The sequence below is a fragment of the Adiantum capillus-veneris genome, chromosome 26 (assembly GCF_014529385.1).
Source record: "Adiantum capillus-veneris isolate H3 chromosome 26, ASM1452938v2, whole genome shotgun sequence".
Lineage (NCBI taxonomy): Eukaryota > Viridiplantae > Streptophyta > Polypodiopsida > Polypodiales > Pteridaceae > Adiantum > Adiantum capillus-veneris.
This window is the reverse complement of record NC_140956.1, coordinates 36,148,876-36,176,810: the sequence shown is the minus strand read 5'-3', so window position 1 is coordinate 36,176,810 and position 27,935 is coordinate 36,148,876. Positions and strand designations below refer to the sequence as shown.

Genomic DNA, 27,935 nt, shown 5'->3' with positions numbered 1-27,935 from the left:
AACCTGCTCTGATACCAATTGTTGGAATTAGGGTTGCAGAGAAACGCACACAGCTTGGAGAAGACGAAGGAAGCTGAAGGCACACAATAAAGAGTGTGTTACTTAGTATGCAATGGAAAGATAGATAGCCCTAGAGTGATGGGCGTATATACAATGCTCGGGGGAAAACCAATGGGGGAGGTTTGCCCCAACTTAGCCTAAAGCCCATTGAGACTCCATATTAGCTACTCACAGTCTCACATGACCCATAGAATAAACAAACAAGTGGACGGGAGAGGGGCCGCGGGTGGGCTATTTAATCCATTAATCAACTTGCTTTTCTGGGATCACCATGGCGTCGTCTCGCTTGCTTCATCTCGCCTTCTTGCCTTCTCCTGCTGCCACTGCCACTGCCACTGCCAGCATGGCCAGACCCTTTCAAAGAGGCATTCATGCTGTTGCAGCAAATGCTTCTTCGCCAGAAAGCCAACGTCTGCTTCAGTTTAATCTTGAAAGTAAGATTGCGCAGGTGCACCTGGCGTACAATCTGTGTCTTTGTCTTTGCTTAAGTAGAAAGGAAGGCGAACTGTGCTTTAGTTGTCTGTATACGTGATCAAGCATGTACCATTTAGGAAAGCAGCTGATTAGTCATGAAGAATAATACAGTATGCCTTCTTGTTGTTTTAGAAGAAATAGGTCTTTCATTTATGAAGCAGGTGATATAGGTGTCTGTATGTGTCGGATGAATCAGGTTATGATTAGGACTATAGTAGGTGGTATAAGTGTCTGCACGTGTGCATCAAGCAGGCGTTAAGTAAGGTGGTGTTTGATACAGGTATCATAAGGGTAGTAGGTGGTGAAATGATTGTTGAAGACATGCGCTTTACCAGAGATGGATTCGATTACTGGAGGAATGCGGCAATTCCATCAAACTTAATTGTGAAAGAACTGGCATCTACATGGGCAGATGTGGGGTCATCAAGTGGTACTCCTAGCATGTCCTTGAAGGTTTATGTTGAACAGACAGCGGGCAAAAGAATGGAAGATTTTTTGCAAAAGGTGGTGGCAGATGTTGAGCAGAGATTCAGTAAGGAAGGGCTCAATCTCCTCAAAGGTCGAAGATTAGACATGCAGCTCACAGATAAGGAAGAAGTTATCTCACAGGAGTGGAATTTAGATTCTACGCTATGTATTCAATCTGCAGGTAGGCATGAATCCACAGTTCATGAGAATCTTGGAGCTAAGATGGAATCTAATACACAAATTGCTGATGAGCAAGAAATACTGGAAAAGGAAGGCAAGCCCGAAGCTGAGGAGGGTTTTACCATTGGGAGGGAAGATAGTTGTTCAGTAGCAGTTGGGCAGAAGACCATGCTGGAAGAGAAAATAGAGGCTAGATATAGTCTCGAGGAGAAAGAAGGTGCAAAGGCAAAATCAAGCAAACAGATACCAAATGATCAAGGAATAATGGCAACGACCGTGGGATTGGCGGCATGCGGGCAACACCAAGGTTTGGAAGCACAAATTGAAGAAGCCAAAGTCCTGCATGCAAAGGAGAAGGGAATCAAGAGGGAAGACAGTCAACTAGCAGCAGTTGAGCAGAAAGCTGTGGAGAAGGGGAAGAAATTAGAGGATACACAGAGAATTGAAAGTAAAGGTGGTGCAGAATTCCAGAATGCAAAAGCGAGAGAGCAGAACTATGGAGTGGTAAAGGATCTTTATCATCAACAGACTGATAATATTGTGAAGAAGACAAGGAGAATGGGGAAGAAGATTGTTCATATCTACTACTATGACAAGAGTTCTTCTCGTAGAGTGTCTCTCTGAGGTATACCTAATGACCAAACAGCTAACTGAAGGTAAGTCTTCTCCTCTAATTTTCTATCCCCTATTTTTCTGTTTCTGTGTTATTTTCATTACATGTGAACGAAATGTATGTGTGTGAGTAAGTGCATACATAGAATCATACTTTTATCTGGATTCTTTTCCTCTCTCTTTCTATGTATGTAAAGTACAATATAAAAACTTGTCTTTGCTTAATTTGATTCTCTCTTCTCTCTTTCTATGGATGTATGCAAGCACATCTCTCTCTCTCTCTCTCTCTCTCTCTCTCTCTCTCTCTCTCTCTCTCGTCCCCAACACCCCCAAAGAAAAAGTGGGGTTTGAACCCTTTCTATTACTTGCAAAATTACAAAAACCCCGAAGGCATTACAAAATCCCATAATCATTACGAACTAACAAACTGGTTGTGAAAAAACCCTTTAGATAGAGCATGAGCAGAAAACCGTAGGGGGAAAACCATCAGCGATACAGGGAGAAAATCAGGGAGATGCATCAAAAGCTGGAGACCAGGGAGACAGAGTAGGGGAGGACTGTAGGAAAGAGCCACGGTAGAAACTAACCCTTCGAGTCTAAAAGCGGGTGAAAACTCCACTGAAGAATTTCAAAACAGACTTCAAATCTTCATAACCGGCAACAGGCCACATCTCTACCAACAAACTCAATGCTAGAATTGGGGCAGCCCCCCTTTCCTATATAGGGATGGAAGCAACATGCTCGACCCCACCCAAAAACCCTAAAGAGGGAAATTCAATGGAAATTGGCAGAACAAGTAGCCATCGGGACAAAAATTGGAAAACCTCCCCACATGCTTGTAACGTGGAAAAGCCCGACAAAGCCAGGCACAGCCATAAACAGGCCCTTACTTACTAGATCTAGACGGGAAATGTAATTAGCACGCCACTAGCGAGGCGGTAGAATCACTGCAACAATACCAATTTGAACCAAAACAACAAACACTTGGACATGAAAAAGATAATTTCAATGTAGACATGAGACATGGAGTGGCACAATTCTACTCTCAAAAGCATTGGCCCCTAAGTTAGGTGCCCTTTTCAATATTTCTCTTTATATTTATAATCATAGAGTACAATTGGTGGGAGTCATCCTTTGCATCCGTGCAGCCTTGCACTGATCCTTAGGAGACCCCCAAGGCTTCCTTATATAGGCACAGAGGCCCAAGAGCAAAAGTGCTAAGAGATAGCGCCTAAAGCTTTGCACAATAAAAGCTGGTGCTTAGAAACTAAGCCGCTTCTAATAACTGGCAGAGAGTTTAGCCACATCGACATGCGTAAGACGCTGCATTCCAGGCGTTTGTAGAGCCTCGTTGTGCAGCCCTCTCTCTTTTTCTCTTCCCGGTCAATCAAGGTTTGCATGTCATCACTATGTGACATAAACCCCCCCCCCCCCCCCCCCCCCCCCCCCCCCCCCCCGCCTGCTTAAGCAATGAATAATCGCCCTTGGTTACGTTTGCAAAGCAAATAGTCAACAGTAAACAAGCTTAGTAGAAAGCGATTGTAACAGATTCGGACACCCCAAGTCGGGAATGTGGCACGACACACGAGAAAATACTTAAAACCACTCAACAGAAACTTATTACAATTCAATAGAGACTCGAGGGACAACACGGTCCGGCGTAGTTCCGTGCCCAGAGGTATTGGCCCCAAAGTTTGGCGCCCTTTCGGTATTCATTTTTATATTTTAATGCTTGAGCAAAGTACAAAGTTGGAGGGTCCTCTCTGCTCAGTGCTCCAGGCAAACCTGAGAGAAGAGAGACCCCAGTTACATATTTAAAGGCCCATGGCCTTCTCGAAAGCAGGACATGAAAACCTTCAATTCTAAAAGCGTCCATGGCCAAAAGCTAGCGTTTCCCAGCAGCCAGCGCAATTCACGGAAAATCGGTACGCTCCCATAATAGCAATCAGCGCGATTCACGGGCTGTCTGTACAACGTTGCCACGTCAACATCCCTTGCGTTGTTTTTAATTCTTTTGCCCCTTCGGCCCCTTCGGACGTGCTACCATACCATAAGTTGGTACAACTTATAGGCTTCAAATTCTTTAAATTTTGGCCTCTCGAAAGGTTCTGTAAGTTTGTACAATTTCATTTACATCTTTCTCTAGGGGCTGGACCTTTTACTGTCCGGAGCCCGTCCAGATGGTCATGCCATGTCATCATTTTGTGACATACCCCCCTCTTGAAAGAATTGTAATCGCCCTCGATTTACGCCTCCAAAATCAAACACAAGACAAAAACCAATTTAATAGACACTGACTGTTAGTACTGACGCACTAGACGACACAAATCAAGCACTTGCACAGACGATAGTCAATGAACATTCAAATCAAATCGCATAAAGTCCATTGAGATATCAGATCATGATCCATCGGCAATGTATTCAGCAATCGCATCTAGATCTATCCCAAATCTCACTGATGTCTGGATTGACTTTTTCTTTTTATATGGAATCACAAGACGAAAATGCTATAGTCGTTTCGTCTTTCAAACATGCACTCAGACACTACTCACATGAGAGAGCACACGTAAATAAGATTCATTTTGGGAATAATTCCCATTTTGAAGTACTTTTGTCATAAAGTGTGACAAAGGAGCGGAGTAACTCCCCTCTTGTGCAGTTCCGTTCGCACCAAATTCAACCCTACTGATCTCCCGGGATCTCTCGAAATGGTCGAAGCTAGACCAAAAGCCTCAAGGTAAAGTTCCAGTATCTGATGAGTATCTGTAAAGGACTTGGACACTCCAAGTCAAGAATCAATCGCGACAGCATCAAATAACCACCTCAAAACAGTTCACAGTTCACAATAGATTTACAATGGCCCGGTGGAGTTCCGTGCCTAGAGATATTGGCCCCAAAGACTGGCGTCCCTTTCGATATTTCTTTTTGTATTAATCAGTGTTCAAAGTACAAGAGTGGTTGGGTCTCACTCTCAGACTCTGCGTCCAGATGCTCTGCAGAGTGGGAGCCCAAACCACATATTTATTTACAAGGGTTGTCAAAAGCAGAGCCCCAAAAGCTTAAAAATAAAAGCCTAAAAATAAAAGCCTAAAAATAAAAGCAAAAGCTCTTTCTCTCTTGCGCTTATCAAATTAAAGCAAAGGGTTCCCTCTCTCATCCTTGGCGTAAAAATAAAAAGCAGCCAAAATCTTCCGTAGCTTTTTTTCCCATCGTTGCCGTACAGTCCGGCGTGAAAAGCGCCGCAATATCCGGAATCTGCCATATGGTGCCACGTGTCATGTCTACGCATTTTTCAGGATCTCCCTGTTGCCCTCAGGGTTAGGGTTAGGGTTAGGGTTAGGGTTAGGGTTAGGGTTAGGGTTTTTGCAATTTTAGGGGTTCTGGCAGCAGAATTAGGGTTTGTAGGTTTTAGGGTTAGGGTTTTCAAAATTAGGGTTTCTGCATACGGGTAGCCACGTCATCACTTTGTGACATACCCCCCTATTGAAAGCATTGTAATCGCCCTCGATTACGCTTGCAAAACAGACAGAGGCCATAAACCATCTTAGCTGACACTGACTGTTAGCACCTACGTACTAGGAACACACATCTAGCACATGTACCAATCGACAGTCACATCACACGACATCACAGGACATCACTAGACATCATAGGACATCACATGACATTCAACATTCATTCGGATCTTAGACCATGATTTATCGGCAACGTAGCTAGTAATCGCATCTAGATCTAGTGGGGACCTCATCGATGTCCGATTGACTAACCCCTATTGCAACCATGTCTATTCGAGATCAAGTAGACCAAAATGCTGCAGTCATTTCGTCTATCAGTTCTTGCACTTAAAAAGAAGTCAAGAACAAATCAGTATCATATTCAGGAATTCTATTTCATAAAGTCATACAGTAGAATACTATCAGCTCTCAGTATCCCTGAAGCTCAAAGAGACATCAGTGACTCTAGTATCAAAATCGAGGCATCTGTTGACAAAGGAGCGGAGTAACTCCCCTCTTGTGCATCCCACTGCACCAGATCTCCGGCCAAGCTGAATTCTGGGTTTCATTTGGAGTAGACTATGCTAAACCAAAAGCCTCGAGGTAAAGTTTCACAATCTGAGGAGTATCTGCTAGGTCCTCCTCCTCCATCCACTTCGCATCCAATGCAGGATAGTTCTTGAACTTAACCAAGAACCGCCTTCGCACTTTACCTTTATTCTTCGTATCCTTATGTGCCAAAATCTGTTCAAGAACAAGGATCTCCTCGTTTTCTTCCACTTTGGGTTGCTCATCAGGCTCCCCATCATCAGGCACATCACCTTTGAAAGGTTTCAAGAGACTCACATGAAATGCATTGTGAATCCTCCAAGTGTCAGGCAGTTTCAATCGGAAGGAGACATCATTTATCTTTTCAGAGATCTGGAAAGGTCGGTAGTATCGCATACTAAGCTTTGGAAAAAGCCTCTTCTTTCCTTTTTTCTTTCTCGGGCGTCCCTTCTCAAAACGTAAGAGCACCCAATCATCCTCCTTTAATTTCAAGTCGCGACGATGGCGATCCGCTGCCTTTTTCCGTCGTTCTTGAGATTTCTGCAAAGCCTCGCGAACCTTGACAAAAGCCGTATCTAAGTCTCGCGTATATTCATCTGCTTCAAAAATCTTATCTTTCGTGCTTAGGAAGGGTGGAACCTTCGCAACACCTTCAACGATCTCAAATGGCGCCTTCCCCGTCGAAGAGTGTATCGTGTTATTGTAGGCAAACTCCACCAAAGGTAGTTACTTTTCCCATTGAGTCTTTTGATCCGAGATATAAGACTTCAATAAATCTAGAACCACCGAATTGGCAATTTCAGATTGCCCGTCAGTTTGCGGGTGGAACGATGACGAGAACTGTAACCGCGTGCCAATGTTCTCCCAAATTGCCTTCCAAAACAAACTCGTAAATCTGGGGTCCTGTCGGAGACAATCGTCTCAGGCATGCCATGTAATTTGAAGATCTAGGCCATAAACAGTCTCGCTAAGTGATCCGGCTTGACTGTTTTCTTCACTGGAATGAAATGAGCTTGTTTGTTAAATCTGTCAATAACAGTCCAGATACCATCGTGAAAACTCTATGTTCTCGGGAGATCAAAAATGAAATTCATTGGAGACGGGTGGGTGTGGGTAAAGGCTGTAACAATCCCTGTGCTTTATGCCTGTCAAACTTGACCTTCTGGCATACCAAGCAACTGCGGACAAACTCTTCCACATCCTTCTTGAGTCTCGGCCAAAAGAAGTATCGCTCTGCCCCTTTCATGGTGGTAGCAATGCCGCGGTGACCCGTATAAGGTGGACAATGGCATTCAGTCATAACCTTTTCCCTCAACGGCTGTGTAACGCACAACATGGTTTTTCTCATCAAGTAGCCATCCCGAATGGAATATCCCGCTACTGTCTCCCCATCCATATCTGTGTGAAAACGTCTGCAAAATCTGTATCTACGGCATATTGGTTGACCATATCCTTGAAGCTCCTATGATGTATCGCGGAAATAGCGAGAACCAACGGCTTCCGAGACAAAGCATCTGCCACCACATTCTTCTGTCCCTGAACATTGACAATCTGGAAGTGAAACTGTGACAAGATGTTCGTCCATCGCATCTGCTTTTTCGAGGGCTGCTTCTGTGACAAGAAGTATCGCAAACTCTGATGGTCTGTAAAGACAGTAAAATCCGCTCCGAGTAGGTAATGCCGCCACTGAGTAAGAGCATGGATAACCGCCAAAAGCTCTTTCTCATAAATCTGTTGTTAGGTGGAGTGGAATGAATGTTGTTCTTTCTCAAGATGAGTGATCCTTATTTGCTCAAGGTTCTTTTTAGTTCTTATGGAAGGGAGAGCCTTCCGTTCTTAATGGAGAGTGCTATGATCACGAACAAAGTGGTGGACACTGTGCGTGCAAGTGTATGAGACTGAGATGTAGAGAGAAGAGAGATACGACACCAGAGACGACGTAAAACCCTCGTCCGAAGGCCCCACTCTTGTCGGCGAGAGTGGTCTACTATTGATTGCACAAAGTGGTACAATGATGATGCATGGAAACTGATGCAACTTGGGATTGTGTCGGAGTCGACGACGGGGATGGCGACAATGACCTAAGGGCTGAAATCTGCAACCTTCTAAGTGCTGAAAATCTGCTGAACTTGGGGCAGATTTGGGCGGCTGAAAAACGCAGGTCTGGTTGCGTTTTTGAGGGCTTAAAATCTTCACCAAAACGCTGATCTGCTGCTATTTCTGATGCTGAAAACGCTGCTGAATCGCGGCCTGATTTGCTGCTGCTGAAAGCTGAAAACACAGCTTTTCCTATGCTGAAAAACGCAACCTCCAGGTGATGGAAAACGCTGGCTTTTCCAGCCTGCTGGCGTTAGTGGAAAACGCTGGCTTGATGGTGTGAAACCGGCGAGGGAATTGCTGAAACCGCCAAGGGGAAAGACCGGCGAGGGTGTACTAACGCTAGGATGATGATGAGGGCAAAACGCCAATGGCTGTGAGAGGGAAATCGCTAAGGCAAGGGAAGTTCTTGATGGTTCTTGCTGAGAAGGTGCCTGTTGAGCGTGGAGCTCCTGCTGCCTCTTCTGCCAAATAGTGCTAGCTCTCGTTTGCTTATATACAAACTTAGCAAAATTGCCCTACCTACTTTTGTTGGAAAGTCACTTAAATTAATAATTGAAAAATGTCAAAAATAGGGAAAATAGGCTAAATGCACTGGAAAATTCTCTTGATGGAATCTGATGGATTCTGAAGGGAATACTGATGATCATGCTGTGTGTAACCAGAGGATATGGATCTACACTAAGTGACTGGGCATGCACGGTCTACGAATAGACTCACAAAAGTGCCAGATCACTTCTAATTTAGATTGACTGGACTGACTGAACCCTTGTCGTGCTGTAGCTTGTCCACGGACACATAGGGTTTGGATGTGTGTCTTCTGTGGCTTCTTCAATGCTTCATCTTCGTCTAGAGTCGTACTTCTTCCATCTTCAAGAATCTCCATGACTGAAAATTCATGAAACCATTTCCAACACAAAACCATGAACATACCCATTCCATGTAAAGTGAGTGGAAAAAATCTTGTCTTTGCTAAAGACTATGTATGCGCATATTAGCAATGAGAGATGGAGAATGAACAATGTCCTCTCCATGAATGACAATGGGAGAATCACTTTTGGCATTGAGAGTGAAAGTGTTAGCCTCCCAATCAATGAGAGGGTTAACATCACGAAACCATCGAATGCCCAAAATCATATCACATTCTGAGAGAAAAGAGACAACAAATCTTCGAGTGAAGGCAAGCTTTTTGAATTGCAAACAACACATCAAGGCACTCCTCCGTGATGAGAGCGTCCATACCGGGAAGGAAGCCAAAGACCTCGATAGGAGATCTCTGACTAACTTCGAGGCGGGCTCTCTCAACAAGAGAGGGGTTGATCACATCATGCATACTACCTGGGTCAAACAATATGACAAAACGTTGCCCCGACGTACGACCATAACATTTAATGAGAGAATCATCAATGGGAGGGTCATGAGAAACTTGGGGCACACTCGTGTTATCATTAATTGCATTGACAGAGGAAGTGGGTTTGGTGGATTCTTTAGATTCATTCGATTCAAGCTTATGACACGTTCTTTTTATGTGACCCTTAATGTGACAATGAAAACAACGACCTTCCTTAGAATAAGTGCTTTGCTCTTCCGACGTGATGTATCCTTCTACAATTCCTTGTGCTACCTTTTCATCTGGAGTAAGCTTAGGTTTAGCAATTATGTTAGCCTTACCCTTGGATTCATTGGAAGAATTCTTTTCCGAGAGACTGTTGGAAGATTGGTTAGAAGAGTTACCATTCTTACCGTTCTTACCGTTCTGAGGGTTCTGAGAAGTCTGCGAGGTACTTGTGGAAGTCTTGTTCTCCTTACGCTTTCCCTTGTTGTGCTTCATCTCCTGTGCGAGAGCAATCGCTACTGCTTTGTTCAGATCGATTGGGTCGAAGACTTCTACATCAAACTTGATATATCGTCTAATCCAAAAAGAATGCCTCTTTGCGTTCATCATCCGACTTGCGTAATTGGGTACCTAGCTACAAAACACGATTAGAAAAGGAGATAACCGGCATACCATTTTGCTTGAGAGCGCGCCAATTGTCCTTCAAGCGTGCGAGGTACTGAGGTGGCATAAACCGCGCCTTGAGCTTGTCTTGGAAATCAGCCCAATTGAAGGAAAGGGGCGTGAGTTTGTCGGCTTTCTCTAGGTGTGCGGCTAACTGTGCCTCTTGCCATGTGTGGTACCAATTGATGGCATCACCGGCAAGGTACATAGCTGTTGTCAAAACTTTGCTATTTCCTGTCTTCTTAGTTGTCGCAAAATAAGCATTAAGTTGATGCAACCAAGAATGAATAACCGTAGCATCCATCTTACCATCATACTTACTGAAAGTCAACTTCTCGGTGACTAGGTTGTTGGAATCCGCATCGTGGCTTGCGCCACTTGAGGAAATCCCACGATCTTGGCTGGTTCGGACTTCGAGGCTAGCACTCGTCGAAGCAATTCTTGAGTGTGTAGCTCTCTTTGAGCCTCTCGCTCGACCTCCCTTTCTGCTTTTCGTTCGTGTCGTTCATCGTGCTCGCGTTCGAAAGCAAGGCGATTTGCTTCTTGTTGTGCCAACGCAACTCGATTCGCTTCTTGTTGTTGTATTGCATTTCTTTCATTTCGTTCTTCGTGCTCGCGTTCCAAAGTAATGCGAGTCGCTTCTTGTTGTGCCAGCGCAATGCGATTCGCTTCTTGTTGTGCCGCCATCATGTCCAACATTGACTTGACCATCATCTCCATGGGAGTTGGTACCACTTGTGGCGTAGATGGCGAAGGGGGAGGGTCGAAAAAATCTCCTGGTGGGGAAAATTCTTTGTCGCCTCTCTCATGCTCATCACCTGTATGCGAAGTATCCATTCCGCTTCGGGTGACGACCATGCACTATGATCTTTGGTTCTTAAGTCCACGAGGAACTTGGGTTCTTGAGGGTCTTGAGGTTCTTGAGGTTATCTTTCGCTTGCAAACCGTGTTTGAGAAGAATCTTCTCTTCACCCGAGTTCTACTCCTTGCCGCGGGCACACCCCTTGGCGGCCTTGCGCTCACACCAAGGTTGCTTTTTCCCACCTCACGTCGATTGGCCGGCCGCTAAGTGCACGGTCCGTTCTCAATGAGTGAAAAGAGACACAAGGGGAGGCTAGACAACCCTTCTTTCTTGGGATTCCTGTCACTCTTCAAAAACACGATTAGGAATCGACATGCCCAAGCGAACTTGGGTTTGTGCGACCGCAACAAGCAAAAATAAATAAATTCTTGTGATTCTTGTGGTTCTTTCCTTGAGTGATACAAAACACTGCCAAAGCTCTGATACCAATGATAGGTGCAGCGGAATGAATGTTGTGTTCTTTCTCAAGATGAGTGATCCTTATTTGCTCAAGGTTCTTTTTAGTTCTTATGGAAGGGAGAGCCTTCCGTTCTTAATGGAGAGTGGTATGATCACGAACAAAGTGGGTGGACATTGTGCGTGCAAGTGTATGAGATTGAGATATAGAGAGAAGAGAGATACGACACGAGAGACGATGTAAAACCCTCCTCCGAAGGCCCCACTCTCGTCGGCGAGAGTGGTCTACTATTGATTGCACAAAGTGGTACAATGATGATGCATGGAAACTGATGCAACTTGGGATTGTGTCGGAGTCGACGACGGGGATGGCGACAATGACCTAAGGGCTGAAATCTGCAACCTTCTAACTGCTGAAAATCTGCTGAACTTGGGGCGGATTTGGGCGGCTGAAAAACGCAGGTCTGGTTGCGTTTTTGAGGGCTGAATGTCACAAAGTGATGACATGGTGGACAGCAGAAACCCTAATTTCTGGCTGAAACCCTAAAATTCCTGCAAACCCTAAAATCTGCCAGAAACCCTAATTTGCAGCAAACCCTTATTTCTGGCTGAAACCCTAATTTGCAGCAAACCCTAATTTCTGCCGGGATGCCACGTGGCAGCAAGCTGGTATGGATTTCCGTGATTTGCGGCGGGAATTGTGGGCTGCTTTTCTGGGCGACCAAATGGCGCCTTCCCCGTTGATGAATGAACTGTGTTGTTGTAGGCAAATTCCACCAAGGGCAAGTACTTTTCCCATTGAGCCTTCTTATCCGAAATGTAAGACTTAAATAAATCCGAAACCAGTGAATTGGCTATCCCAATTTGCCTGTCTGTTTATGGGTGGAACGAGGACGAGAATTGCAACTGCGTGCCAATGTTCTCCCCGATTGCCCTCCAGAATAAACTAGTCAATCGGGGGTCTCTGTCCGAAACAATGGACTCAAGCAAGCCATGTATCCGAAAAATCTGTGAAACAAACATTCTTGCCAGATGGTTAGGCTTAACTGTCTTCTTTTCTGGAATGAAATGGGCCTGCTTACTGAATATGTCGATGACTGTCCAAATGCCATCATGCCCACTTTGAGTCTTGCGAAGATCAAAAATAAAATCCGTGGCACTACGTTCCCAGGGAGGACTTGGGTAAAGGCTGTAGGTCCTGGTGCCTTATTCCTGTCAAATTTGACCTTTTGGCATACTAAGCAGCTGTGAACAATCTTGTCCACATCTTTTTTGAGCCTCGGCAGTAGAAGTAATGCTCAACATGCTTCAAGGTAGTATCTATGCCGCGGTGGCCGAAAAAGGTGGACAATGATACTCTATCAAAACTTTTCCCTCAAAGGCTGTGTAACACAACATCGTTTTGCGCATCAAATAGCCGTCTCGTATGAAATAGCCTGCAATTGTTTCCCCGCTCTATTTTCGGTGAAAGATATCTGCAAAATCAGGATCTGTGGTGTACTGATCTACGATATTCTCGAAGCTTCGTTGATTTATCGTGGAAATAGCTAGAACCAAGGGCTTTCGAGACAACCCATTTGCCACTAAATTCTTCTGTTCCTGAACATGGACTATCCGGAAATGGAATTGTGACAGGATGTTAGCCCACCTCATCTGTTTTTCTGAAAGCTACTTCTGCGACAAGAAGTAGCGTAAACTTTGATTGTCTGTGAAGACGGTAAAGTCAACTTCGAGTAGAAAGTGTCAACACTGTGTAAGAGCATGGATAACTGCCAACAATTTTTTCTCGTAAATTTGTGCAACCAGTTTAAGACATAAAAACATCTTGCTCTCGTAAGAAATGACATGGCCTTCTTGCATCAAGACTGCTCCTATGGCAAGAAGAACTCGCTCTTTTTCGCGTTTACGACCAATTTATGTTTCTGCAGTGCCTGGAAAACCTGTAATAGATGGTGTGAGTGCTCTGCCTCACTCTTGGAGAAGACGATGATGTTGTCAAAGAACGTGCCCACAAATGATCGGTACTCTCTGAAAATTCTATCCATCATACGGTTGAATGTTGCTGGAGCATTCGTAAGGCCAAATGGCATTACCAAATATTTGTACAAACCAAAAGTTGTCCTGAAAGCTGTCTTGTAGACGTCTCCAGGAGCAATTCGGATCTGATGATATCCACTCTTTAGATCAATTGTGCTAAAACAAGTGGACCCCTGAAGACTGTCAAGAATGTCATCGATCCTTGGGATAGGGAATCTCTTCTTGATGGTGATTTTATTGAGAGCTCTATAATCAATTGCACATTCTTCAAGATCCGGTAAGGTGGCTGGTTTGGTGGTGTACTACCAGGTATCAAATCAATTGTGCGATCTTCAGGACGTGAAGGAGGTAACTCTCTTGGAAGGCCTTCAAAAGAAGAAGAAGAAGATTGTGAAGAAGAAGATTGTTTTAACGTCGTAGAAACAGTCAACCTGCGCTTGTAGAAATTCTTGCCGTTTCTTTCTAGATTAGACGTATTTTACGTTTGTTCATCATTCAGTTCCTTCAAGAAGATCGAGTAAACAAAAAGACTTGATTTCATTAATTTGGAAACGGCTGAAGCCGATACAAGTGGGATGGACTCACCCTTCTTATTCTTCAAGATTTCTTTCGTGCCCTGTGATCGACCACGACGTTGTTCTTGTGGAACCAAGGGATTCCCAGGAGGACGTCACACCCTTCCAAAGGCATGATGTAAAAGTCCTCGTGTCCTAAATACCCCTGACAATGCAAACGAAGTTTGCCAATGACAGGTGTAATGGCAACATCCCGTCCGGGTGTTGCTAGAACAGCCTCGGCATGTGGCCCCATTTCCTTGGGCGTAATTCCAAGTTGAGCTGCCAATTCTGGTGAAATAAAGTTGGCTTTGGCTCCTCCATCAAAGAAGATTAGGGCTTTTTGGTCTCGCACTTTACTTCATGCTTTGCAAAGTTCATTGCTTTCGTCCATTTGATCCGGGTCGGTCCCCACACAGTCTGGTACCAGTCTTGGTTTCGTCTTTCCTTTTCTTCCTCGCTCTTCAACTACTCTGGAACTCTCTGGCTTGTCTTCTGGTTGTCCTGTGGGTGCCTTGAGCGGGCATCGTGCTGACACATGTCCATGTTCTTCACATTCAAAACACTTCCCCATTTTTAGATATTCAGATCGCTGTTCGTCTGTCAATCGGGAACGTGTCTTTCTTTTTCTGAAACCTTTCTCATCTTCTATTACCATTATTGGAATTTTGTCTGGTCCTTGTTGTCAAGAGTTGATCAGTTGGATACGTAAGAACACCTGCATGCATTGCACATCCCTGCTTCGCATGTCCCATTAGTTGTTGAACGGACTCGGACTTTTGCAATAAATAGTAGTCTTTGGGTAGACTACAACAAAATTGCTCTATTTGCTCCTTAAAGGTGATCTTTTTAAAAGTAGAGTGCGAAATATTTGGGGTAGAGGAAATCTTCTCAAGGTACTCTTCAGATGGGGTAACTTGAACTTTATGAATCACTGGAGAGGAAATTGTCTTGAGACTGTAATCACCTTCCAATAACAAATGCCAAAATTCTTTAGAATCATCTTCAGAAACTGTCACTTCATGACTTGCAATTGGCATATCATCATCTAGCAAAGAATCAAAGAAACATAGTGTAAGGTGCAACGGAAGTGAATGTTGAACTTTGCTCAAGATGAGTGCTCCGAATTGTGCTCAAGGTTCCTTTTTCTCACGGAAGGGAGAGCCTGCCGTTCCTTTAGTGAGAGAGTGCAATGGACACAAACAAAGTGGATAAAACACTGTGAATGAAGGTACTGAGACTGACAGATAGAGAGAGAAGAGAATACGACACCAGAGATGTTGTAAAGCCCTCCTCCGAAGACCCCACTCTCTACGGCGAGAGCGGTCTACTTATGATTGCACAAATCTCTACAATGCTTGGACTTGCCGACGATGGCGATGACTATGAGGACGACGACGAGACGGGCTGAAAACTGAAAAGGCTGGTGTTCTTGATGTCCTTGTTGCAAAGGTCTGCAAAAACGTTGCGGTTGATTTGCAAACCAAAAACGCTAGGGCTGAATTCTACTGTCTGGTGAAATCTGCTATGGATCTGCTGATGCAACTGCTAACGCTAGGGCTGAATTCTCCTTTGCTGTCGCCAGGCTGATGCAGATGCAAAAACGTTGGCCGATCTAGGTTCTTGTCCCAAAACGCTAGCTCTTCTGCTGTGATGCAAAAACGCTAGAGAACTTGGGGTCTTGCTGAGAAGTTGCCTGTGAACAATGCTCATGCTGCCTCTTCTACCAGAAAGTGCTAGCTCTAGGTTTCTGTTTATACAACTTAGCAAAATTGCCCTGCCTACTTTCCAACAAAAGTCACATAAAAATAATAAATGAAAAATGTCAAAAATAGGGAAAATAGGTCTATGCACTATAAAAATGCTACTGATGGGTTCTGACTAGAATTTGATGGTCATGCTGTGTGCAACCAGAGGATATGCATCTACTCTAAGTGCTTGGACATGCACGGTCTGCAAACAGACTCACAAAAGTGCCAGATGACTTCCTATTCTAGACTGACTTGACTGAACTGAACCTTGGTCATGCTGTAGCTTGTCCACGGACATATAGGGTTGGATGTGTCACGTGACATCCCCTCCTTTTCAAAGTGAGGTATTGGTACCGAACTGTATGGCGTCTAGGGAGATCGCCAATAACATCCGGAAGACTCTTCGCCGGCCCACTCTGATGTGTGGGTCGTGCGGTACTTGAACTTCATAAAGGTCTACAACGCTTGCTTCTTTGGGCCGCGCCGGAAGCGACACAAAGTCGTCTGTGGCTCCTTCAATGCTTCAACTTCGTCTAGAGTCATGCGTCTACCTTCTTCAAGAATCTCCGAGGCTAAAAATTTCTGAAACCACTTTCAACACAAAAACATGAACATACCCATTCCATGTGAAGTGATTGGAAAAATACTATTCCTTCGAACAAACTGTGCATGCGATGCAAATGAACAAAGTGACGGAGTGCCAAACCGTTCATCAAACATACGCAAACAATGGGATCGAATCTTGACTTTCTGATCTAAATCAATCAACTGTGGCAAATCACAATGAAAATCTTGATGCTCAGTCCTTCTTGTGCTCTTGCAGATACTATGTCATGCCAAGGAAGAGACATGGAATGTGACTTCCTTGAATATAAACATTTCATCTTTTCATGAATCATCCGCATACATCCATGCTCATTCATGAGTGAATCGTGTTCATCGTGCAATATGGCATGTGTGGACGGTGACTAAAATACAGGAAACGATCACGAATGAAACACTCGAACAATGCGTGCTGACTAATCATGTGAACACATAGTACTTCCTGTGGGGGTTCTCTGGACCTAGACTCAAGAGGCAAGATCGGTTCTTCCTGAGGGGGTTTCTTTGGACCTTGACTCGAGAGGCAAGATCGGTTCGTCGTGATTAATCGAACCTGCTATGAGGTTAGCTTCACTAGAAACAGTATCAACTAACCCATCATCTTGTGAACAATCACATCGTCATGCTCGTGAATAATCACCTCTTGATCATGCTTATCATTATCATTCAAATCATCATGCTCATCATTATCATGCAATTCATCATGCAAATCCTGTGTGTCATGCTTTGGAGAAGAAGAGACCGAGAAAGTCTCCTTTTCTCGAATCTCTTGCATCTGAGCCTGAACTTGAGAAAAGAGTCGCAACATTTCTTGCATTCTTGCTTTGTTCTCGTGATCAAATTTTGCTTCTCTTTCTTCGCGCTCACGTGCTATGGCTGCCATTTTGTCTTCGTACTTACGATCAATTTCTGCTTGTCTTGCTTCGCGTTCTAACTTGTTGTCCATAAACATCTGCTCCAACTCCTCCATAGGATCTGATGCAATCTTTGGCGTAGATGGGGAAGGGGGAGGATCAGAGAAACCTCGTGGTGGGGAAAATTCTTCTTTGCCAAATCCATGCTCATCACCTTCATGCAAAGTATCCATACCGCTTCCGGTGATGACCATCCACTGAAGTCTTGGGTTCTTAAGTTCACGAGGAACTTGGGGTCTTGTGGTTCTTGGGTTCTTGGGTTCTTGAGGGTCTTGAGGTTCTTGGGGGTCTTGAGGTTCTTCTTTAGCTTGCAATTTGTGTTAGAGAAGGATCTTCTCTTCACGCGAGTTCTGCTCTTTCCCGTAGGCGCACCCCTTGGCGGCCTTGCGCTCACACCAAGGTTGCTTTTTTCCACCTCACGTCAATTGGTCGGCCTCTAAGTGCACGGTCCGCTCTTAATGAGTGAAAAGAGGCACAAGGGGAGGCTGGACAAGCCCTTCTTTCTTGGGTTTCCTGTCACTCTTCAAAAACACAATTAGGAATCGACACGCCCAAGAGGACTTGGGTTACGTGCGACTGCAATAAGCAAAAAAAAAAATCTTGTGGTTCTTTCCTTGAGTGATACAAAACACTGCCAAAGCTCTGATACCAATGTAAGGTGCAGTGATGTACGTAAATGAAGTGTCTACGATATCCTAGTCTCCTCTCGCAGAGGACAATTTTTTTGAGGGCCACAAATGCTTCAAGGCCTGGCATAGTGGTCACATGTGCATACATATGGCAGCATATATGTCAGGCGATCATGGACATAGGGCCAGATCATGTGGTTCAGGTTGTTATGGACAATGGGTCCAATTGTGTTTCCATGGGGCATCCCTAAAATTAGGTGGACCCCATGTGCGTCTCACTCTTTGGACTTATCGATGGAGGACTTGCAGAGATTGGATTGGGTGGAAGGAGTCAAACAGAGTTTCTTTCTAAATTATGGGACACTTAAAAATAACAAAAATAACTTTATTTTAGTTAAACCCTTAGTTCTGATATTTTTACATCAGGTTTTTTTACATGATAAGTGTGCATATTGGGATAGAAGTAGATTAAACTGTGAAAAGCATGTAGAGTTGACTTCATCTAGATGGTTGACTGTGGCAGAAAAGCAATGGGATGGAACAAGCTGGTGAAGTGGACTTTGTGGGATCCAAAAGTAGAGAGGTAACACAAGTTATGGCACTTTCCTTGTACCAAGTGTTGTAAATGCAAACTGATAGTGTTGTAATGGTTGTATACTGATAGGGCACTAATGGTTGTATATTGATAGGGCTTTCAAATTGTACATATGCCTTGGTGTTTGTTGTACTGAGTGACCTCTAGTATGATCCTGTGCATTCACATGCAAGGTCATTTCTAGGTTAGCTTAACATCACAAGCCTAGATACTAACCATATCAGAAATTGGCTCCGATGCAAATACAAATGTAAATATTTTGTCAGTTTCTCTTATAGTTTTCTTTGGCTTCATTGTCAGATTTATGCTCTTGGTTCGTGGCTTTAGCATCGTCTTTTTACTGTGAAAAGTGTAAATTTGTGTCATAAGCTTGGTAAGATGCTGATACCATTGTTATTATTAATCAAAGACATTGTGTGCTTGATTGAAAGGATACTCGAAGTCACATGCTTGGAGAGATTGCTCGGACTATTGTCGAATGGCACTTTCTGAGTGAATCTCTCTACTGTTTTGGATGGTTTCATGTAGTCTTATACGTTTGTTAAACCTTTATAATCACGACCTTACATACAAAATGTATCCATTTCTATGTAGACACCAAGTCTATGCTTTTTCTTACAAATGCTGAAGGCCTGAAATTTCATAAGGCTCATAAGAGGATAGAAATGAAGATCGACACAAGGAATGAATTACTCGATGTGTATTGATTTGCCCAGAAATTATGATCTAGGTCGTGTGCATATGCTGTACCACTGAAATACCTTGTTACTACACTTAATACGTTGTAAAATTGGCCCCATAGTTCATTATTATGTCCTCCAAGATACTTAAGTAAAGTCTTCTATCACCTTTTTTTTTGGCTGCAAAACTAACCTTGGATTATTATTTAGACAAGAAATTTTTTAACAAATTGATACCTCGTAACATTTTCTAGAGAATTATGTAGAGGCAAGTTGGGGTTAATCCCTGCTAAGTTTTGCATGGACTGGCAGCATAAACCTTGCCTTCCCCACCTAAACTCCACAAAAACTGGCAAAGTTCCGATCTGTGTGCAAGGTTATGCAACTCGTGGAATGGTTCATTGTGTGCAAACAAACGCTTAGCTAGCTTTTGGAGGGGTCAGCGATGCCTTGTATGCTGGGGTTTGAGTATACTACAAACCCATGCTCGTGCGAAACACCTCATACACCACTATCCTATAAGAACCGGGGTGTGCTGGGTATTAGCAGGGGTAGTGGGCAGAGGAGACACACATGGTCGCACTGTTGGGAGGAGAGATGGGCCTAGATAATTCTGTCGAAAAGCTGTGCAGGCTTCAATGAGCTGATTGAAATCGGGAGACAAATCAGCTCAGTTTTACATCACCTAAATTATAGCTTAGCCCCTTCAATTTTCAGGAGGGCTAGGAGGGTGATTGCAACGTTGCGAGAGGCTAGGAAATCTGCGAAAAAAGGGAGATTTTGTGGTCACTTCCCTTTGCTAGCCTTGAGTGCGGCCCAACTCTAAGATGTTTTAGGTACACGGTCCATGTTGTTGAGCCGTGCTAGCTTGAAAGGGCAAGGAGAAAGTTCATGATGCAAGCATTTGCCCCTTTGAGAGAATTTTCCTCTTCACCTAGAGCCCGGTTGTTGGGTGCATCCGGGGGTTGCAGATGCTGTATGCTCTTTGCAGAGTGGTCTCACCTACGGGGACTGAGTGCTTGGGCTCCATCCATTGCAAAATCTTGTGGGAACCTCCCCTTTCAGTATTGGTGATTGCCACCCTTAACTTTCATTGCGGTCTAAAGTCGCACATTCACTTATCCTTGCTTGGCTCCGGAGACTTGCTCTCTCTCTCTCTCTCTCTCTCTCTCTCTCTCTCTCTCTACACCAAGAGGATGTCATCCTTCTTTGAAGCTTCTCCTCTACCCACTTTGCATGTAATGACATCATGGGGATTTGCTACTCTACCAATTTATACTACACTTTAGTAGTGTGGAAACTTGGAGTGCTACACTGTTTGATCCTATCGTAGACTCATGGTATGGTGTTCTCTTTTGATTTGATGAGAATATTGTATTTTCTCCCTCTTGTTTTTGAAACTGTTTCTTGTGCACCATGAGCCCCATGGTTGATCTTATTTGTTGAAGCGAAGGCTTTCATTGGTATTTCCTGATATGGTAATGGTAAGAGTCTGTTTGACATGGATACACTAAGATATCGTCTTCCTTCATCTTCGATCACTTGATGCTTGCCATAAGTAGCTGTGAAGCTAGCATGAAGAGGAAAAGGTTGCCCTTACACACTACTCTCTTTCCTAGTCGAGAGTTGTTCATTCATTGTCACGTGCAGCGGAATTGAAATGGTGAAGATCTAGGTTTTATACTTCCACAATACTTTTCTTTCTTTTCTTGCGCTAGTGATTTCTGAGTAGAAAACAGGAGAATGACATCCGACGGGGTCCCAACCAACTCTCTCAAGGGTCCCCACACCGTTATTGATGTGGTATTTGCTTTAGATTGCGTAAATGGAATGCACACACATACAATACCTCAAGTGCAAACTCTATTGACTCGAATGGTGAATGTCGCCACGGTAACTCAAGACGAGGCACCTCTGGGGCTGATTTGATGCACTTTTGAATCCTTCTCATAGTGGGATTGCGGATGACCACCAAGTGGTAGAGCTGGGGTTGATTTGGGATCTCGATTTATGGAATAAAGGGCTAAAAATTAGTTGCAAAAACATAGTTCTGGCACGCAAGACGTAGCAGATCTACGTGTAAAGCAAGGCTGAAAACGCAGAAGATGATGGAGCAGATGATGGACATCGATGTGAACATTTTGATGCATCGAGGGAATGGCCCGGGGAAACGCTTGATGCACTACCAGAAGCTTTGGGTTGCAGCAGGGGGACTAGCATTAGCAGATCCATGGCTCTTCCAACAAGAAAATGTTGGCTGCTATGACTAATTCAACATGGATGTTGCGATGAAGGTCCAAAACGTGAAGGGGCTGATCTGCAAAAACGCTAGACTGATCCAAAACGCTGACTCGTGTGCTCTCTTTATACGACAAGATACTGGTTATAATAAGCGAAGGCCATGCAAAGGTGGCAGAGCCAATCATTTGCAAATGAAAAGGAAAATTTGCAAATTCGGCCTCCACCCCTTGGCAGAGGAGGGATGACCTCGTTCCCTCAGCCAAGTTCTCCAAGCAGCCGCCAACTGCAAAAAGTGTCGGCGGGAGTTCATTTTAGAGGCGTCAAACCCTGACAAATAACGTCTAAGACGGAGGTTTAACCACCTGAGCTACTCCCATTTGCTGACAAAAATACGTAGCTTTTGTTTTCAAGTCTAGTGTAGAAACAATGTTAATGGCCATTTGCAAAAGGAGGGTGGAGTAGGAGCCCTAGTGTGACAAGGGACTTACAAGCCATTCTAAAATACAAAAGTGAATGGACGTTTTTTTAAAAAACTCTCCACTGTGTTTTAACCGACTGAAATTGCAAAATTTGGGCTAGATTTTGAGCTTGCTTTTAAGAATAATGGGAAATTTAGACGAGTTTAATGTCAAAAGCTTCAATTTTTGACTTAAAAATCAAGAGGAATTCTAGTTTGCCCTTATTTTCACTGGTTAGGAAAAATGTATTTTTCAAGTCGTACTCTCTCTCTCTCTCTCTCTCTCTCTCTCTCTCTCTCTCTCTCTCTCTCTCTCTCTCTCTCTCTCTCTAGTAAAATAAATCTCCCTCAAAGGATGTGCGAGGTGCACACGCTTTGAGGGAGATGTTTTTTAAAAACACATTGAAGAGCTTTTCTTTTTCTTTTTTGCAAAACTCACAAACAATGAGTAATAAATTATGAACCAAAAAATTTACAAGACCAATCTTGCTTAGACCGAGCTAGCGTATCAGATAGATCACCATCAAACGACACTAGTCCATTGGGTTTTATAGGGAGCCCTCAAACCCATACACAGAGCTAAACACTTATATAAGCTAAACATGGCCAAAAGAAAAGCATAAAGTCAAAGAGCAAATCCTGCGAGGGGGATCCCACCATGCTGGGTGGCCTCTCATTCCATCCACTGTGCCCTCCATGCAAGATTCACCCGATCGAAGAAACACATACTACTACGAAAAGGGTGGAGCCCTTAGCCAAAAAAAGAGCATCCGTCGTCAGCATCCCACAAACTGCCCCAAGGTGAGCCACACAGCACACCACCAATACCTCAAGCCACGAGCCACCACAGAATGAGGGAGCCACCACGAGGCTACCTGCCCTAGAGCCTCGACAACCAATAAACCAAATAGGCAGGGTGAGCTGTGGTTACCCCCACATGAGGGAATGGTTGCCACCAAGAGACTCGCATGAACAAATTTTTTTTGTGCAACGGAGCCGCAGGCGAAGCAAGGTAGACAATGGCCAGGGCCCCCAACCCCAAGGAGATCCTGCACACCTCTACAGTGCAGATCCCAGCTTCGTAGGCATTGTTGCCGCCATGCCCAACCACCACCAAAGACCCCCCCCCCCCCCCCCCCCCCCCCCCCCCCCCGCGCCCCAAAAAAAATATAAAAAAAAAAATTCCCCTACCACTGTTGCCTAGAGCCCTTCCTGGCTCATGTATACAAGGCAGAGTTGATAGTGAACGTAGGACACCTAGGATTCCATAGCGACATTCACATTGAAGACCTTTTAAAAAGAAAAGTATAACAAAGCTTCCTTAAAGGATCACTACAAAAAACAGAGAGTTTTTTTTAAAAGAAAAAGCCTCCCCACTAAAGGAGTCACTAAAACAAGACACAGTGTTTTTAAAAAAAAGAAAGTCCCCTAAAGGATTTGCGTGCGCCCGCACTGATCCTTTAGGAGGCTTTGTTTAAAAATATAAAACAAACTCTCTTTTTGTAGTGAATTTAGGGAGACAACTGTCCTCAACTCAATCCTTAGCCTCCACTACACCTACAAGGAGAAGGATCCAGTTGTTGATTCTACAAGGTGTTGTGGAGGCTAAGGATTGAGTTGATTCTATGTGTGTCCACCCCCGGGAATGAGCCTCCACTACACCTACAAGGAGAAGGATCCAGTTGCTACTTGCATCCATACAAAAACATTCAGTTAGAACTGGCTATGTTTGTGCGTGTTGCATGTGTCGGTAGTGGATCTAGTTGTCATCCATGTCACACCTGTAGACCTAGTTTACAGATTACCCTTAGGATTGACTATTACATTGAGCTTTTAAGTAAGATAACCTCTGAGTGTAGAATCATGAGTATCATAATATGCACTGTGTTTCATAGTATGATCCTGTGCATTCACATGCAAGGTCATTTCTAGGTTAGCTTAACATCACAAGCCTAGATACTAACCATATCAGAAATTGACTCCGATGCAAATACAAATGTAAATATTTTGTCAGTTTCTCTTATAGTTTTCTTTGGATTCATTGTCAGATTTATGCTCTTGGTTCCTGGCTTTAGCATCGTCTTTTTAGTGTGAAAAGTGTAAATTTGTGTCATAAGCTTGGTAAGATGCTGATACCATTGTTATTATTAATCAAAGACATTGTGTGCTTGATTGAAAGGATACTCGAAGTCACATGCTTGGAGAGATTTCTTGGACTATTGTCGATGGCACTTTCTGAGTGAATCTCTCCGCTATTTTGGATGTTTTCATGTAGTCTTATATGTTTGTTAAACCTTTATAATCACAACCTTACATACAAAATGTATCCATTTCTATGTAGACACCAAGTCTATGCTTTTTCTTACAAATGGTGAAGGCCTGGAATTTCATAAGGCTCATAAGAGGATAGAAATGAAGATCGACACAAGGAATGAATTACTCGACGTGTATTGATTTGCCCAGAAATTATGGTCTAGGTCGCGTGCATGCTGTACCACTCAAATACCTTGTTACTACACTTCTACGTTGCAAAATTGGCCCTTCTTTGAAGCTTCTCCTCTACCCACTTTGCATGTAATGACATCATGGGGATTTGCTACTCTACCAATTTATACTACACTTTAGTAGTGTGGAAACTTGGAGTGCTATACTGTCTGATAGTACCGTAGACTCATGGTATGGTGTTCTCTCTTGATTTAGTGAGAATATTCTATCTTCTCCCTCTTGTTTTTGAAACTATTTCTTGTGCACCATGAGCCCCATGGTTGATCTTGTTTGTTGAAGCGAAGGCTTTCATTGGTATTTCCTAATATAGTAATGGTAAGAGTCTTTTTGACATGGATACACTAAGATATCGTCTTCCTTCATCTTCGATCACTTGATGCTTGTCATAAGTAGCTTGGCATGCTTGAAGCTAGCATGAAGAGGAAAAGGTTGCCTTTACACACTACTCTCTTTCCCTAGTTGAGAGTTGTTCATTGTCAGGTGCAGCGGAATTGAAATGGTGAAAAACTAGGTTTTATACTTCCACATTACTTTTCTTTCTTTTCTTGGGCTAGTGATTTATTTTAGCTTGAGTAGAGAAGAGGAGAATGACACCCGATGGGGTCCCAACCAACCCTCTCAAGGGTCCCCACACCGTTACTGATGTGGTATTTGCTTTAGATTGCGTAAATGGAATGCACACACATACAATACCTCAAGTGCAAACTCTACTGACTCAAATGGTGAATGTCGCCACGGTAACTCAAGACGAGGCACCTCCGGGGCTGATTTGATGCACCTTTGAATCCTTCTCAATGTGGGATTGTGGATGACCACCAAGGGGTAGAGTTGGACTTAAATTGGGTGCTCGATTTGTGGATTCAAGGGCTGAAAACTAGTTGCAAAAACATAGATCTGACACGCAAAACGTAGCAGATCTACGTGTAAAGCAAGGCTGAGAACATAGAAGATGATGGACATCGATGTGAACACTTTGATGCATTGAGGGAATGGCCGGGGGAAACGCTTGATGTGCTACCGGAAGCTTTAGGTCTTCCAACAAGAAAATGTTGGTTGCTATGACTAATCCGGCATGGATGCTGCGATGAAGGTCCAAAATGTGAAGGGGCTGATCTGCAAAAACGCGAGACTAATCCAAAACGTTGACTCGTGTGCTCTCTTTATACGACTAGATACTCATTATAATCTTTTTAAGACTTGGGTAGGGAAAACTGTCCACCAACCCAACAAATTAAATCATTAAATAATTTAATTCATAAGTTTTTAACCAAAGCTAAGTTTCGGGTGAAATGTCGCACATTTTTTGATCCGAAAATCTGATCAACACGGGGAATGGCTTGTTGTATTCCTCTAACCTAAAACTATATGCACCTCATGCCAGATACCCATCATAGTGTAATAACATATGTCAAAACGCGTATACAAACCATTTATGCAAGAGGATTCCAAAACTAGAAAACCTAAAAATAATGGACTCGTTCGAACATGCAAGTGCGAAGGGGTTGATCTGCAAAAACACTAGACTGATCCAAAACGCTGACTCGTGTGCTCTCTTTATACGACAAGATGCTGGTTATAATCTTTTTAAGACTTGGGTAGGGCAAACTGTCCACCAACCCAACAAATCATTAAATGATTTAATTCATAAGTTTTTGACCAAGGCTAAGTTTCGGGTGAAATGTTGCACATCTTCTTATTCGAAAATCTGATCAACACGGGGAATGGCTTGTTGTATTCCTCTAACCTAAAACTATATGCACCTCATGCCAGATACCCATCGTAGTGTAATAACATATGTCAAAACGCGTATACAAACCATTTATGCAAGAGGATTCCAAAACTAGAAAACCTAATCTAATGGACTCGTTCGAACATGCAAGTTGCTAATCCTCCTAGGATTCTAGACACTCCTATCTAGGAAGAAAGGGAAAATTGGCTCTAGAAATCGATGAAGCATGTCCACATGGCACACAGAGCCATGTGCACGTGACATTCACCCTCACTTAGCCTTGGTTTTCTTCAGTCATTTTTTCTAACAGTGTGAGATAGATAGAGGATCTCGTCTTCACCTACATTTAAAGGAGTGTGTGAGACTGTGATATTGTGCTTATCTCAAAGGAGTCTTACCATACACCGAGCAAATATTTATACGGCATAGGCCCATGTTTTCCTATGTGGTGCGGTTTGAGTCCCATCCTCAACATTAAGGATGGAGCAAAGGGGGGCATTCCACTTAGGGACCATGTCTATAGTTTTCTTCTATATTCTCTCTCTCTCTCTCTCTCTCTCTCTCTCTCTCTCTCTTTCCCCCCCCCCCCCCCCCCCCCCCCCCCCCCCCCCCCGCCCCCTCCCAATAGCATATGCAGAACCACCTTCAAAGCCTAATAGAGAAGTGATCTATTTGTGTCAATTATTGTCTTCACGTCCTTATTCAAGAGACATGACTCATGATACTTTGACTCCAAGAGCTGAAGGGCACATACTTGTGCATGCTCTCTATCTCTCCTCTGACATCCCCTTACTCTTTCTTTGTTGCTTCAAATGCACTCTCTTCTCTCTTTGACCATGTGTCTCCTCTCTCATGTTCTCTCTCCTTGGGTATGAACCATGCCCTATATATTTAATTTATGTACAAGGTTCTGAATTCTCGTCGCTTGCAGTCACAAGCCTTGGAGGTGGTTCCATCTTGCCCTAACTTGTATCCTTATATGCACCTTGCGTATGACGGTTGCACCTGGGCTCTTGCTCTCAATGAAAATACACAAGCCCTTGGCCTTATGCACTATGCATAATGATACCTACATGAGGCATGAGAGTCCTTGGGCCCTATATGTCCTACATTTTCACGGAATCCATTTGCATCTCATATAAAAGCCTTGGGGCTTATAAAAAGGTCTTGGACCTTGCACACACTCTGTATTATGGCACTTTTACAATACCTAGCATATATACATGCACCACTTATCTACACGACTACAACTTAGTCACATGCTATATCAGGTTATGTTTACCAAAATTAGCACACTCTAGTAGATTAAGTTTATCTAAACTCTCTTTACTTTGTTTGCTTACCTTTGCAGGACACTGGCAATTGGGATGCAACCCTTGCCCTCCTTGGGTATGTGTCCCTCTCTCCTGCCCCTCCACCTATGGTGTAAGGTTTGCTGCTCTGCATTAAAGATCAGAGCTTCCATCACACATTGATTGATCTCGAGAATGCACTTGTTGCAACAGATGGACACACTGATCTATTGCTGTTTAACCTTCTTGACTTACCATGGTTTTGCCTTTACTCTTTGGCACAGGATAATCCTCATGGTGCCGTACAAAGGCTTCGAGAGTTGGCAGCCAACCTAAAGGCAATTGGCGAAGAGGATGAACGGGAGCAGAAGGAATGGGCTGAAGACTCCCTGAATGTCATAAGGAGATTCATGAACAACCATGGTAAGAAACTACGGAATGACCTGATGGTTCGACAAAGGAAGCGACACCTTCTTAGCGGCTACGAAGAGGTCTCTCTTGCCCCTCAAAGTTGAATCAAGAAGCTCCTTCATCACGAATAACTTGGATGAAGAGGAGCTAGAACTTGCCAAGCAAAGTTTTGCAACTAGGATCCCGACACTCAACCTCTCAAAGAAGCCCTTTGAATCATATACTGACCCATATATCCCTTGCAGGTTTTTGGAGATTATGTTGGGAGATGCACACCACAAACCCTGGACATTGGGTAACCACACTCTGGCACCACTTTCAAAGGGACTTCTCTTACTCTTATTAA

The 27,935-nt window shown here is 43.7% G+C and overlaps 1 protein-coding gene and 1 pseudogene across 8 annotated transcripts; both read left to right on the top strand.

The window, feature by feature from the left end:
* The first annotated feature begins 267 nt into the window (after positions 1-267).
* On the top strand, positions 268-18,971 carry LOC147423262 (uncharacterized). 8 transcript variants are annotated; one of them, XR_015186548.1, is made up of 4 exons: positions 268-494; positions 815-1,838; positions 18,208-18,262; positions 18,706-18,971. XR_015186548.1 is itself a non-coding variant. In XM_086501110.1 (3 exons), the coding sequence occupies exons 1-2, from the start codon at positions 332-334 to the stop codon at positions 1,804-1,806; spliced, it is 1,155 nt and encodes a 384-aa protein (XP_086357236.1). In that variant the 5' UTR covers positions 268-331; the 3' UTR covers positions 1,807-1,838; positions 18,208-18,573. The 8 variants fall into 8 exon arrangements, 3 of the variants coding, with proteins under 3 accessions (XP_086357236.1, XP_086357235.1, XP_086357234.1); XR_015186545.1 differs by having other exon boundaries at positions 18,203-18,262; XR_015186547.1 differs by lacking the exon at positions 18,706-18,971 and adding an exon at positions 18,369-18,573.
* On the top strand, positions 17,974-27,935 carry LOC147423261 (uncharacterized; annotated as a pseudogene).